Raw genomic sequence first — 15,538 nt, 5'->3', positions numbered from 1 at the left:
AAAGGATGACAGCAAACACACACACCCTGCCTGGTGGTAGGCCTCACCCTTGGGAGAGTGAGTCAATAAGGCAAGGTACAGAGGAAAAGCTGTTTCCGCCAACTGGTGCTAAAATGAAGGTGCCCTGGTGACGCAGTGGTTAAAGTGATCAACTGCTAACCATAAGGTCGGTGGTTCAAACCCACCGACCTACCAGCCGCTCCGTGGAAGATGTGACAGTTTGCTTCTGTAAAGATTTATAGCCTTGGAAACCTTGTAAGGGGGTGTCATGAATTGAATTATGTTCCCTCAAAAATGTGTGTATCAATTTGGCTGGGCAATGATTCCCAGCATTCTGTAGTTGTCCTCCATTTTGTGATTGTAATTTTATGTTAAAGATGATTAGGGCGGGATTATAACAACCTTATTAATGTCCCTGATTGAGTGTAACAGGAATTTCCCTGGGGTGTGGCCTGCACCACCATTTATCTAACAAGAGATAAAAGGAAAGGGAAGCAAGCAAAGAGTTGGGGACCTCTTACCACCAAGAAAGCAGTGCCAGGAGGAGAGCAGGTCTTTTGGACCTGGGGCTCCTGCTTGGAGAAGCTCCCAGTCCAGGGGAAGATTGATGACAGGGACCTTCCTCCAGAGCTGACGGAATAGCCGTCCTCTGGAGCTGATGCCCTGAATTTGGATTTCTAGCCTACTAGACTGTGAGAAAACAAATTTCTGTTTGTTAAAGCCATCCACTTGTGGTATTCCTGTTATAGCAGCACTAGATAACCAAGACAGGTGGCTATGAGTCAGAACCAATACAACGGCACCTAACAACAATGAAATGAGATTGCATATCTGTCATTAGGCCAGACTTTGCCAGCATCCCCACTGCTCTACTGTCACCAGCTACAAGGCACCAGGTCTGTCCATATTCCCCTTCACTACAAGGCAGTTGTTTATGGCCATCGAAATTTGATTTTGTCAGTAAGATGATTGGTCAAGGGGAACACACCCGCAATACACAGTTCTGTGATTTATCCTTAGAACACACCTGTACTTTGTTAGGGGTGCTCCTTCTGCCCATCTGATTTGTAGGCTAGGTACAAACATCTTGAGGTAATGGTTCTAATGAAATCCTACTGTCATGCGTTGAGGAGGTAAGAAAGTGTAGGCTTAGCTCATTTAACAATTTCTGATGCTTTTGTTAGGATGCTGAATATTTTCAGATTACTTTAAAATGTTATTAGGACAATGAGTAATGGCATTGTCTCAAAATTTTCCTAATCTAAAGATCATGGAGGTGATTACTAGGCATTGAATGGAGTTATGCTGCTCTTCTGTTTATGACTATACCGTAAACTGTACCTCTTTTAAGAACCAGGCAGTTAAAGATCCGAATATCAGCATGTCATTGGCTTCTCGGTCATGATAAGGGATGCCAACACAACATGCTTCCCAAAGGTCACCCTTCCACCTGTCCAGATTCCAAGCTGAAGAGCCGATGTCAAAGAGCACCACGTAAGGACTCCCTTCTATCAGCCATCTTCCAAAATGCACCTGCCATAAACAGTATACAGAGTCATGTTGCCATACCAAGTAACACAAGTGAGGAAAATGTATTTGTAATTAGGGGTATAAACTATATTTAGAACTCAACAGCAGATAAACATGCTACATAGAAAGCGTTAATGATAGTCCAAATCATCTGGTGTTTGAGAGTGAAGATAGAATAGGCCTGCATCCATTCATCTAGATTGACCAAGTTCTTGCTCTACATTAAGTTGGATCATTTAAAAACAAAGTATCTAGATCTTGTAACCTCTGTCCTTCTGTTCCTCATTACTCTCCTGTGACCTGGATATAAGATTTAATATTATGTTCTCTGCTTTTATGATCAAGTTATTAGATGAAATGCTCTGTATGTTTAACCATCTGTCAGTGGATATATGAAATACATGAAATGGCAGCCTCTGGCATAGAATAATAATGCTTACTAATATTTATCTCATGTTAGGCCTACATGAAATATAATGTATATAAAACCAAAAAACCAAACCAAGCTCATTGCTGTCCAGCCAGTTCCAACTCATAGCAACCTTACAGGACAAACTAGAACTGCCCCACAGAGTTCCCAAGGAGTGGCCGGTGAATTTAAACTGTCGACCTTTTGGTTAGCAGCCGAGCTCTTAACCACTATGCTACAAGGGCTCCATAATGTATATAAAGCACCAAATTATTTTGCTTGCTATATAGAAGATAAGGAGCCCTGGTGCTTCAGTGGTTAAAGTGCTCCACTGCTGACCGAAAGGCTCAAATGCACCAGCTGCTCTGCAGAAGAAAGATGCGGCAGTTGGCTTCCATAAAAATTACTGTCTCAGAAACCCTGTGGGGCAGTTCTACTCTGTTCTACAGGGTCACTGAGTCAAAATCGATTCAACTTGATGGCAATGGGTTTGGTTTTTGGTTTTTATGTAGAAGATGGTGCTCTGGTGGCTCAGTGGTTAAGAGCTTGGCTGCTTACCAAAAGGTCAGCAGTTCGAATCCATGAGCTACTCCTTGGAAAGCCTATGGGGCAGTTCTACTCTGTCCTGTAGGGTCACTATGAGTTGAAATAGACTTAATGGCAATGGGTTTGCATATATAGAAGATACTCAACATAAGAAGGAAAGAAAGAAAATCATCAGGAAAGACTAATAGTTAGAATAGGACATCATGCTTGGTAAAACAGAGGGTGAGCTAAAAAGAGGGAAACCTCAAAGCGATGTCCATCAATTCAACCATTAATTAAATCTTTCTCACAGTTACTTCCACCTTGCCACCTAACCCAATTACACAAATGCTGAAATAAATCAACACAGGATCTCCAGCTATTCAACTTCCTGCACTTTTATTCAGATTGCTCATTGTTACTGGAAAGTCACAGAGCCATGTATATTTGTACCACTAAAAATTCTTGACTATACCTCAAAGATGTCCAGACACTCTTTTATATATTCCTGAACACTTTTTTTTAGAACTTCATCTTTCAAATCCTCTTATTTTAACATATGCCTTCTCCATCTCATCCAGTAAACAATTGCTGTCGAGTTTATTCCAATTCATGGTAATCCCACATATGTCAGGCTAGAGCTGTACTCCATAGCACATAGGGTTTTCAATGGCTGACTTCTCAGAGGTAGATCACCAGGCCTTTTTTTGAAGAGACCTCTGGGTGAATTTGAGCCTACAACCTTTTGGTTAGCAACCAAGTGTTTTAACTGGTTGCACCACCCGGGGACTCCCCTCATTCTTATAAAACGACCTAAATTCCTACTTCAGTAAGATCATCCAAACCTTTTGGTGAGACTATTCTAAACTCCTTATCTATTTGCACTCATCCTTTACTTCCCGTTTGATTGAAAGGGGTAAAGAATGATCCTTTCAACAGTGCTTTGAATCTTGTTCGTTCCTCCATTCTCAGAGATATTCTGTCTTCAATCATCCATTTCTTTTGAATTTTCAAACTCTCCTTTTTAGGACCCTACCAGATCTGTCTTTTTAGCATGTAAACTTACTTAGATCTCACCCTTATTTAAAAAAAAATAACAGTAACGAGCCTCAAAACTCATAACTTTCCAACTACTGTGTTATCTTTCCCCTTGGTAGAAAAATCTCACAGACACAACTTCTGTATCGTTTTTCTCATCTCTCATTCACTTCTCAACCTACTGCAATCAGATTTAACCTCTTCTCTGAAATTGTACTTAGCGAGGTCACCAATGACCTGAATATTGCCAAACCCAGTTGACCCTGGTTCAGTCCTTTGTTGACTTAATCCCTCCTTCATACTTGAAACTCTCTCCTTCCATGAGTTAACATCATTATATGGAACTGACTCTACAACTAGTTTGGTTTATTCCTATTGAGGCTATAACAAATCACCACAAACTTTGTGGCTTAAAATAACCCAAGTTTATTATCTTAAAGGTTTGGAGATCAGAAGTCTGAAATGGGTTGTTTGGAGATCAGAAGTCTGAAATGGGTTATACGGGCTAAAATCAAGGTGTTGGAAGAGCTGTATTCCTTCTGTAGACTCTAGGGAAGAACATGTTTCCTTCCTTTTTCCAGCTTCCAGTGGCCTCATCTTATGGCACCTTCCTCCACCTTCAAAGTGCATCACTCCACTCCAGCCTCTGGTTCTGTTGCTACATCTCCTCTCTGACTCTCACTCTACTACCTCCTTCTTATAAGGGACCTCTTGAATAATCTGGGATAATCTCCAGCTCATAATCCTTAGTTTAATCACATCTTCCAAGTCCCCTTTTCCAAATAAAACAACAGATTCACAGCTTCCAGAGATTAGAAGTTGAACATCCTTGATTCTACATTGCTACCTTTGCTTCTGCGTTTGCAGTCTCAGACTTCTTTTAGTGTAGATACTCTAGCATGTTGGCATTCTCCAAGGTTTGCCCAAAACTTCTGCTCTTAGTCTGTAATCTCCCACTAAATAATTTTATCATCCTTCATGATTCCAATAAAATTTAGATGCATGTGACTTCCCGAAGTATATCTGTACCCTGTACCTTCTGCTGAGCTCCAAACTCATTCTTCTACTAGACATTTTCCCTTGGTTTTCACAAGGTGCCTCAAATGTTATCCCTTTAAAATCAAATTCATCATTTTTCTCACAAGTCTGCTTCCCCACCTTAGTAGGGTCAATGGTCTTCTCTTGTGAGTTTATGTAAATTTCAGGCTCTTTTCCCACAACAGTTTACTAAGAGTTGCCCAGAGAAGTATCAATGGGTATCCTTTACCTGGCATCCGTGATTGTTCATTGTGTCCACTGCTCTTCGAACAGTCTCATTTACAGGTTCACACTGTTCCACCTGAGTCTTCATATTATTCTCAAAATATGGACCTATCAGGAAATAATTTTCTCCCCATTCATCTGCTGTTGTCTTAGCCTTTGTCTGAATCACAGTATAGATGCCACCAACTGTTAAAAAAGAAAAGTTTCCGTTAACGTTCAGGTTAATAAGTCATTCCATTTATTTTAAGTGATGAAGGGATATAAATGTGGTCCCATCTTTAAGCTAACATTTAGGGTTCCCCTAGCACAAATGTTTATTTAGCTTTCTAAAAGAATAATATTAAACATGTTTTTAAGGGACACTAACAAATGGTTCATATTTGGTCCAATTCAATACATAATTTTAAACCCCTTCTGGTTGCATGTCATAGAGCAGCAGGTTAGTAGCAGCGGAGAAGTACAAATATTTCTAGGAAATCTGGAGATACGATCAGGATAAAGCAGTATGTGGCTTAAAGCTCCATTCACATTGCGGTGTCAAAGTTGGGACAAATAGCTATTTTCATGACATATGCCCTCAGCAGCAGTAGTCACTCTTCACCCCGTTTACAGTGGTCCAAGAAAGGGCTAGGGAATGTCCAAGTAACAGAAGCTACTGAAATTGTGAGCAAGCCTCCCTAGCCAAACGGTTACCCCCCCAACTAAGGGGGGTAACAGAAATCAAGGGACATTTGGACAACGGAAAGGAGTTGATAGATTTTGAGTGGAGATGCTTGGCACAAGACTGATACCAAATGCAATGATGAAAGTACAAATTTTCATACTCACGTGGTGATATGGACTGCGTTGTATCCCCTAGAAGATATGTTAACTCCTAAACCCTGTACCAGGAGCCCTGGTGGTGCCGTGGTTAAAACACTCAGCCGCTACCTGAAAGGTCTGTGGTTTGAACCCACCAGCCATTCAATGAGGGAAAGATGTGGCAGTCTGCTTCTGTAAAGATTTACAGCCTTGGAAACCCTATGGGGTAGTTCTACTCTGTGCTATACAGTTGCTGTGAGTCACAATCAGCTCAATGGCAGTGGGTTTGGTTTGAGTTTGGTAACTTCTGTACCTGTGAATCTGACCCTGTTTAGAACTAGAGTGTTTCTTTTGTTATGTTGATGAGTTCATGCTGGAGTAGGGTGGGTCTAAATGTAATCCTGTCTGAGTGGTGTTTTATAAAAAAAAGGAAAACAGACAAGGATAGCCACACACTGTGGGGAGACACGGTGAAGATCCATTTACAAGTGAAGGAATGCTAAGAAACTGTTGGGATTGCCAGAAGCTGAAAGAAACAAGGAATGATCTAGAGCTGAGGAAGAGTTATCCCCATACTGAGGAAGCCCTGAATTCAGACTTCTAGCCTCCAAAAGGAGCTCTGGTGGTGCAAAGGTTAAGTGTCCAACTGCTAACTAAAATGTTGGCTGTTTGAACCCACCCAGCAGCTCTGTGGAAGAAAAGACCAGGTGATCTGCTATTGCTGTGTTAGGTGCCTTCAAGGTGGTTCCGACTCATACCAAACCAAACCCAGTGCAGTCGAGTCAGTTCCGACTCATAGGGACCCTATAAGACAGAGTATAACTGCCCCACAGAGTTTCCAAGGAGTGCCTGGTGGATTTGAACTGCCATCCTCTTGGTTAGCAGCCATAGCACTTAACCACTAGCCCACCAGGGTTTCCGAAACCCTATATACCACAGAACGAAATGCTGCCTGGTCCTGCACCATCCTTACAACTGTTGCTATATTTGATCTCGCTTTTGTAGCCACTGTCAATCAATCTCATTGAGGGTCTTCCTCTCTTTCTATGACCTTCTACTTTTTAGCAAGCATGATGTCCTTCTCCAGAGACTGGTCTCTCCTGATAACATGTCCAAAGTATGTAAGACAAAGCCTGGCCATACGTGCCTCTAAGGAGCATTCCGGTGTACTTCGTCCAAGACAGATTTGTTCGTTCTTCTGGCATTTCATGGTGTATTCAATATTCTTAGGCAACACCATAATTCAAAAGCAAGGTCTTCCTTCTTCATTGTCCAGCTTTCACATGCAGATGAGGTGAGTAAAGATACTATGGCTTGAGTTAGGTGCACCTTAGTCCTCAAAGTAACATCTTTGCTTTTTAACACTTGAAAGAGGTCTTTTGTAGCAGATTTGCCCGATGCAATATGATGTTTGATCTCTTGGCTGCTGCTTCCATGGGTGTAGATTGTGAATCCAAGTAAAATGAAACCCTTGACAACTTCAGTCTTTTCTGTTTATCATGATGTTACTTATTGGTCTAGTTGTGAGCATTTTTGTTTTCTTTGTATTGAGGTGTAATCCATACTGAAGGCTGTAGTATTTGATCTTCATCAATAAGTGCTTCAAGTCCTCTTCGCTTTCAGAAAGCTATAAAGATTACAGCCTAGAAAACCCTAATACAGATATTGGCACCAACTTTTGACTCAATTCCGTTACTTGAATGCTGAAAAAGAAGTTTTCTTCTCACTTTGCATTACTGTTTTTTTTTTTTCATATATGAAGTATTCCAATTCCTCAGGATATAGGATGTAATAACTACTGTAGCTCTTACATTTCTTATTTCTATAATTTAGACTTTAAATAAGAAATAGTCACAATCAATGACCAAAAGGTAGAATTTTATCTTCAAATTTTTCTTCAAACCTAAGTCACTTAAAATATACTTTTTGGAATATTGCCTTTTGAGAAGTGAGACATAAAAGGCAAATGTTGATACTACTGTATGATACTAACCCTCCCCAGTGCTGTCGAGTAGGTTCTGACGCATAGCGACCCTATAGGACAGAGTAGAACTGCCCCATAGAGTTTCTATAAGGTTCATTAATTTAGGAAAGAGTCACCCTAAGACCTACAAAAGCTAAAGTAACAGTATCAGTATTATATGAAATCAGGTTAAGTATGAGCCTACATAAACTAATTGTCCTTGACAACTTCATCTTTAAGAAAAGACTTTTTTATTCTTTCTAAAAGAAATTTAAACAGTCGCTTAAGCAATATATGATAATAAGGACACTGTCAGTCAGAGGTCAGATGGCCAGAGATGAGGTCAGCATGGAACACATGAAGAGGACCTACAAAGCCTACGAGTAGAGGCTTCCAGGTCAGACCAGGACAGATGTGATTCACGTAACCTTCAACCATGACTCCATGTCTACAGAAATAGATGTGAACATCAAGTACAACTAAGTGTTTCCCCAAATTCCAGAAAATGTTATGACTTGTTCCAAACTATTTGTTGAGGAAGAACAAATCTAGAGAAACAGTTTGCAAAGGTAACTAAAAAGAGGAAATTTTCTTTAAAGTGTGAAAGTCATATCTTCACATCATATTTAAATATATATAAGCTTTATTCAAAATCAATGAGTCCATTAAAATGTAAAATATTTAAATAATTGTTCCTCTTCTATAGATTATTTCCTTCATTTTCATCTCATCAGAGGGAATATGTTATCGCCTTCTGATGGCACACTTTTTTTTCATTTAAAAAAATTTTTTTTCCTTTTTTAATTTAATTTTGTTGTTGTTGAGAACATACACATCAAAACATACACCAGTTCAACAGTTTCTACACACAGAATTCAATGACATTGATTATATTCTTCTAGTTGTGCAACCACTCTCACCCTCCTTTTTCTGAGTTGTTCCTCCCCCATTAACACAAACTCGCTGCTCCCTCAGGTTCCTATCTAATCTTTCGAGTTGCTGTTGTCAATTTGAGTCTGTACAGATAGTTCTTAAAAGAGCGTAATGCTAAAACCAGACATTTTTTCCAGTTATACTAAACTATTGTTGGATTTTAACAAGGCTTCAGGGGATATTTTTGGTTTAAGGTTTAAAGATTATCTTGGGGCAATAGTTTCAGGGGATCATGCAGCCTCTATGGGTCCAGTAAGTCTGGAGTTCATGAGAATTTGAAATTATCTTATGCATTTTCTCCCTTTTGATCAGGATTTTGCTATAGAACCCTTGATCAAAACATTCAGTAATGGTAGCTGGGCACCATCCAGTTCTCCTGGTCTCATGGCAAAGGTGACAGTTGTTTACAGAGGCAATTAGCCACACATTCCATATCCTCCTTCTATTCCTGACTCCCCTTTCTCTTGTTCCAATTGAATAGAGACCAGTTGTTCTGATGGCACATATTTATTAAGTGCCTTGCTCCCATTTTTATTCTTGAAAACTCTTATTTGCATTTTTGTGTCTTGCTCAGAGATCTTAGAACTTCCTTGTTTGTTAGATTATGTGTTTCAAATTTAAATGAACTACAGTGAATGCAAACATGTTTTTATTTGCTAATGGACATAACAGGGGAGAAAAATTCTTTATTTGAAAAACAAATATTTATATTTGGGAATTGAAATGCAATGATAAACATAGCTAATTAATTTACTACTTTTTTTCCCCCCTAGGTAAGACCTTCAGACTTGATATGGATCTTCCCTAACAGTAACAATGAATAGCCTTAGCGTGTTTATAAATACAATGGCTAAGCTCTTTCAGTGTATTAGGAATTAAAACCCCAAATTAGAAAATAAAAGCTCCATATTGACTGAGGCCTGACACTAAATGAATGTTATTATTTTTCCTCCCAGACTCCTCCCTTTACAGGTTTCCTGTGGGGAGGTCTCTTGCTGCTATTTCATATGCTCAAACAACATTTAAGCCTCTCCACCCTGCCCCCATCTTTGCCATATTCACATGCTAACGAATTTTCCTTGGTTTGGGGCCTTCTTATTTGCCACCTCTCAACCCAAACTTAGCATGCTAGAGTATAGGTGAGTACCACGGCATAGAGATAGTTTCAAATTTGGAGTATAAACAAAAAGTGGTTTAACAACACATATTTCTTAATGAATTATTGTTTTGCCACAGTATAGGTCATTGAATTTGAACTTCCCTGTCATTTTCAAACATGTACTCTGCACTTTATTGATCTATATTTTTCCTGAAACAACATGGGAGCTGTCTTTACTGTGAGGACAAAGTATCAGGCCTTTCATAAAAAAGAAAAGATGAGCTATCATGAAAAAATATCAGTGAGGCCATTAACACCCTAAGTTTTGATCCAGAAACACTGCTGATATTTTTAAAATTAGGACTCCAAAGTGCATAATATAGACAACAGGCAAAATAAGGCATTGCATATATAAAAAATTGGGAAAATCATTTATTATTTTTAAATGCCTAAAAGTTACAGAATTTGGAAGTCATCCGACTGCTTCAGTATGCATGGCTACTATGCTATCCCTCTGGTTCCAAGACACAGTGGCAGAAGCAGGGGTAGTCATTCTCCCAGTCAGAAAATCATTTGGTGAGGCAGCAGGTCTGGTAGGGAAGAAGTGTTATCAGTGACGATGGTCAATAAATGTTTGTGCTTCCAGCATTTTCCTGGGCCTGTGCTTCAACTGAAAGCAGCTGCGGTCTCTGGCCATTGAAGATGATACTCCACTTAGCCCAAGACTGCACCCACCCGCCACTCTGATTCTTCCCACAATGGCAGCTCGAAATGTTTTCTGCAGGAGGGGCTTAGGCATGGCAATCTGGATGAAAAGGAAGTCTTGAAGCTGTGTGTGCAGCAAGCATAGCTTTTACATAGATTGTGTGCTTCACGTGGCATGGTTTGGGGTGCCATTGACAGGGCCACTATATACCCGTACCAGGCAAAGAAACCTCAACCACTAATTACTGTGTCTGTGGTCCACTTAAGGCTCAGCTGGTTATTGAAAGATAGGCGGCTGAAACCCACCCAGCGGCCCTGAGGGAGAAAGTCCTGGAGATCTGCTCCCATAAAGATTACAGCCAAGAAAACCCTGTGGGGTAGCTCTACTCTTTCACATGGGGCCACTATGAGTCAGAATTGACGTGATGGCATCTAACAACAGCACGGCCACTCATGGGTTGAAGTAACCCTTATCAATGTCTTTGTTTCCCTCTTTCTTCTTACACGTTAAAAAAATGTATAGCATGGTATTACACAAAGTGAAAGCTAGTATGATAATAACTGACCCAACTCCCTCATTTTATGAAGAAATAAAAAGCTAACACCTGCAGTGTTTATTAAATGTTAGGCACTATACTAAGTAATTTAAAATTGGAGTTTCTTTTAATTTTTATAGCACCGTTACAGGTAGATATTATTATTATCTTTACATTATTGAGGAGCTCTGGTGGCACAGTAGTTAAGAGTTCAGGCTGTTAACCAAAGGGTTGGCAGTTCAAATCCACCAGCCACTCCTTGGAAACCCTATGGGGAAGTTCTACTCTGTTCTGTAGGGTGGCTATGAGTCAAAATCAACTCCACGGCAATGAGTTTGGGGTTTTGGTTTTACATTATTGATGGGGAAACTGAGGCACAGAGAGGCTATATGATGGGCCCAACATCATACAAGTAGTGGTGGTACTGGGATTCCAACCCACGCAGTCTGAGTCCAGAGCCTACAGGCTATAGATAGCATAGTTGTCAGTCATTGTATGGAACAGAACATTGATGGATGTTTGCAAGTGGTGGATGGGAAGGAAGGAGGAGGAAAATGAGTAGTATCACAAAAAAAAAAAAAAAATCATTTAGTCTTGGGGAGGGTAGAATCCTCTTGATTCTGCTCTAGGGAAACCATCTGCAAAGCGATAGAGGAAATAGTTCTGTTTTATTTTGGCTTTAGGTACCAGATGCCATGGAGTCAATTCCAGCTTATGGTGACGTGATGTACATCAGAGTAGAGCTATGTTCCACAGGGTTTTCAAAGCCTATTTTTTTTGGAAGTAGATTGCCAGGTCTTTCATCCAAGGTACCTCTCAGTGGACTTGAACTGCCAAACTTTCAGCTAGCAGCAATGGAAATGTGTAAAATATATCAAATGAGGAAGTCACAATTAAATTATTCAATGTTAATTCTCAGGCCTCAAAATAACCTTTTTCAGTTGTTCATATTAACCTTGAATTTTATTACTTTTATTCATTCATCCTTTATTTTTAGGAAATTATTTTAACCATTTGATTTCTTTTCTCAGTTTATAATTCCTGTGTATGCATAACATCAAAGAGAAGAATTACTTTGATTTTTCTTAACAGGAGCAAGTATTATGCATTCGAAACAGCTTCTAAGTTACAACTTTAAGTCTAAGCTCATCTTGAATTTTTAGAAACATTACCAAATATTTTATATAATCATTAATAACATACAGAGTTAAAGTTTCTAATTGGTCTTCATCCTATACTGTTTTTTTCTTAAAATAAAGCACTCGATTATGCTTTTTGCTTAACTTTTTATTCCTGTTTTATCATAACATGGGTTCAAAATTTAATTGTAAATTCACATTCCCTGGCAACAACTACCACTTTCAATTTTCTCTCTGTTCAACATACACTGATGTCCAAGTCTTTGTTGCCTGCCGTAATCTAAACTTACTTTCAAGCAGTTGTTTGAATACTTTTGCTACTCACTCATAATTCACTATCACTTGAGAGTCACCTGTGAAATCCTAAACTACATTCTTCAGAAATTCACCAAACAGAACCTTCAGGAATAGTACAAACCTTTATTGGCCACTTCCCAAGCAACTTCAAAGAGCAGTAAATCCTCCACAGGAAGTTCTTCAACTTCCCACCGAGGAAGCCCGCTCACGGATGTCACAGATAGAGATCTGCCCCGGAGCATTCTCCTTCCACTCCTCTGAAATGGTCTGATTCCCTGTTTCAATTAACTGTAGTCCCAGGAGAGGTGTGTGTAGACACCTGACGTTCAAAGAACTGGTAGGTACCAGGTTTTGGTAACTTCGCTCGTAGGAATGACCAGCAGGGTGAAATCTCATTTGTTTCCCAGAGAACTCCTGGTTGAAGGAGGAATCCCCAGCTTCCTGAACTCTTTATGGGCAGACCCAGGGAGGACAGTACGTCTAATCACCTGTCCGCCCAAACAACCCAGAGCAATCACATGTAATATTCTCCAGTTCAGGGTTTAGGCAAGCACCTCCTCGACTGGTGGAACCTGCATAGGCCAAGCAGGATACAAGTTCGGCCCTTTGTCCTTTGGGCCAAACTACTAGACTCACATAGTCATGCTTATTTCATCATTTTCAAAGGGATCCAATATTAGCAATTCCTCTCATGAAGTTTGCAGACAATTTAAGATTAGTGTATGTAGAACTGACTGGAACCTATTTCTGTGCTTTGAATTTCTTTAGATTTCCTAAGTGTTCTTCTTTTAATTCCTAGTTTTAAAGTTTTTTTTTTTTAAGCTCTGTTTATTTTTACCCACATTTACACATTGAATTTTGATAATAGGCACAGATCTTAGTTCTTCTTTCTTAGTTACTTTTTGAAAAATGTTCCCTATGAAAAAGTACAAAACCCAGTGTGACTTTGGGTATAGCAAGAAAGAATGTACTTGTGACCAGTGAAGGATCGTCAGTCTGTAATTTTAAAGGAGTAAAAAGAAATTAATTTGGGTCGTGTTTATACATTTTACCTCAAATATTATCTAATTTATAAGGAATAATTCGATGTATGTAAAAAATGTTCAAATATGGTAAGAATATTGCAAAGAAGATTAAGTTCTGAAATATGGCCAGGATCACATCGTCTGCTGATAAAGGACCATATATTTGCCTTTCCATGTGTCTGTCTGTAAGTATGTGTGTGTTAATTTATTTATACATACATATATACCCTACATTGTTCCTAAAGGGAGTAAAAACATCAGCAAATATACTTAATTCTGAGTCATCTTATTTTACAGATTTAGCCTAAAATCAATATTTTTACGTAAGTATTTCACATAGCAGTAGAATTGAAGCTCACACAGCATCTTTCACAATATAATTGTAAGCAGAATTTTCATAGAGTAATATGCTAACAGCAACTACTTTAAAACTTTTTCTTACATTTTTAGCCATTTTCTATATAGTCGGCCTTCTTGACTTAAGCCTGTTTTAATGGCTCAGAATAGGTAAAATCATATTTCTTTCTGCGATACTAATAAATCTATGTGAATCAAATAGATTAAACATATCCTCCATAATGAAGCTACACATTTGATTGCTATCTTTAGCTACAAAATACACTTAAGTACATGGTTTATTATTCATTCAAGTTAGGAGAAAAAAGTTACATGGCTAATCAAGAAAACACAGCACCAAAAGCACGGAAGTAAAAACACAAGCCCAAATTAATAAAATGACTGTCTCCTTTACAGAATGATTGCTGGTGTTGACATAACCTCTGTGGGTTCTGCAAATACAAAATCCAATAAAACTGAGCAGAGAGACTTGTTGACAAGACATGGGAATGGGATGACAGGGTGATAACAGAGATTCAGGTTTGCGGGATCTAGTCTCAGCTTCTGTGAAATTGGTTCTTCCAGGGTTGAACAAACCCCAGGATAGCTGATTCACATTTTATCCAAATTAAACCATAAACCAAAAACCAAACCTGCTGCCATCAAGTTGATTCTGATTCACAGTACGTGCCAGGTACCTATGCTCCTTTCTAGTGTAGACAAGAGATTGCTTGTGAGGTAAAGCAGTCATGGGTTCAAGTCCACCCTGCCACTTACCTCAAGACAATTTCTTGACTCACTTTTGGTTTTCTTATTAAAATGGTCATGAAATAGTGTATATAAGGGACTTAACATTGTGTCTGGCACTATATAGACCACTTAGGAATTACCAGCCTTATTTATGAAACACACAGTGGTCAATTAAACACTTCCTCAAATAGCAGTGGTTACCATCGAAGAGAAAGGGGATTAAAGGGAGTCTTACTTTTCTCTAATTTTTTTGAATATTGTACAACTTGCATACATTGTCTGTTCAAATAATAAAGTACACAAAATATTTTCAGGGAAATGACCTTAGATCAATGAGAATATTTCATAATTTACTACACGAAAATAAGTAATTTGCAAAGTGTATAATTTAGTCCATTTTGTAAAAATGTATATATAAACTTCTACTCATGTCATTGTTGTTAGGTGCCATTGAGTTGGTTCTGACTCACAGCGACACTATGCACAACAGAACAAAACACTGCCCGGTCCTGAGCCATACTTAAAATCGTTGTTATACTTGAGCTCATTGTTGCAGCCACTGTGTCAATCCACCTTGTTGAGGGTCTTCCTCTTTTCCACTGACCCTGTACTCTGCCAAGCATGATGTCCTTCTCCAGGGACTGATCCTTCCTGGCAACATGTCCAAAGTACCTAAGATGCAGTCTCTCCATCTTAGTTCTAAGCAGCATTCTGGTTGTACCTCTTCTAAGACAGATTTGTTCTTTCTTTTGGCAGTCCATGGTATAGTCAATATTCTTCGCCAACACCACAATTCAAAGGCACCAATTCTTCTTCAGTCTTCTTTATTCATTGTCTAACTTTCACATGCATATGATAGGATTGAAAATACCATGGCTTGGGTCAGGCACACCTTAGTCTTCAAGGTGGCATCTTTGCTCTTCAACACTTTAAAGAGGTCCTTTGCAGCAGATTTGCCCAATGCAATGCACCTTTTGATTTCTTGGCTGCTGTTTCTATGGCTGTTGATTGTGGATCCAAGTAAAATGAAATCCTTGACACCTTCTATCTTTTCTCCGTCTATCATGATGTTGCTCATTGGTCCAGTTGTGAGGATTTTTGTTTTCTTTATGTTGAGGTGCAATCCATACTGAAGGCTGTGGTCTCTGATCTTCATTAGGAAGTGCTTCAAGTCCTCTTCATTTTCAGC

General features: G+C 39.1%; 1 protein-coding gene across 2 annotated transcripts in view; it reads right to left on the bottom strand.

Moving 5' to 3' along the window:
- Window positions 1-13,059, bottom strand: part of GYS2 (glycogen synthase 2) — a 52,113-nt gene extending 39,054 nt beyond the window's left edge. Inside the window, exons 1-3 of one of the 2 annotated variants that reach the window (XM_003405685.4) lie at window positions 12,360-13,059; window positions 4,770-4,951; window positions 1,342-1,533 (exon numbers count right to left, since the gene is read on the bottom strand). In XM_003405685.4, coding sequence (XP_003405733.1) covers window positions 1,342-1,533; window positions 4,770-4,951; window positions 12,360-12,480 — 495 coding nt within the window. In that variant the 5' untranslated portion in view covers window positions 12,481-13,059. The remainder of the gene's footprint in view (window positions 1-1,341; window positions 1,534-4,769; window positions 4,952-12,359) is intronic. The other variant, XM_023554749.2, reaches the window with a different exon arrangement.
- Window positions 13,060-15,538: the final 2,479 nt, after the last annotated feature.

The sequence above is a fragment of the Loxodonta africana genome, chromosome 4 (genome assembly GCF_030014295.1).
Source record: "Loxodonta africana isolate mLoxAfr1 chromosome 4, mLoxAfr1.hap2, whole genome shotgun sequence".
Lineage (NCBI taxonomy): Eukaryota > Metazoa > Chordata > Mammalia > Proboscidea > Elephantidae > Loxodonta > Loxodonta africana.
This window is presented reverse-complemented; position numbering and strand designations above follow the sequence as displayed.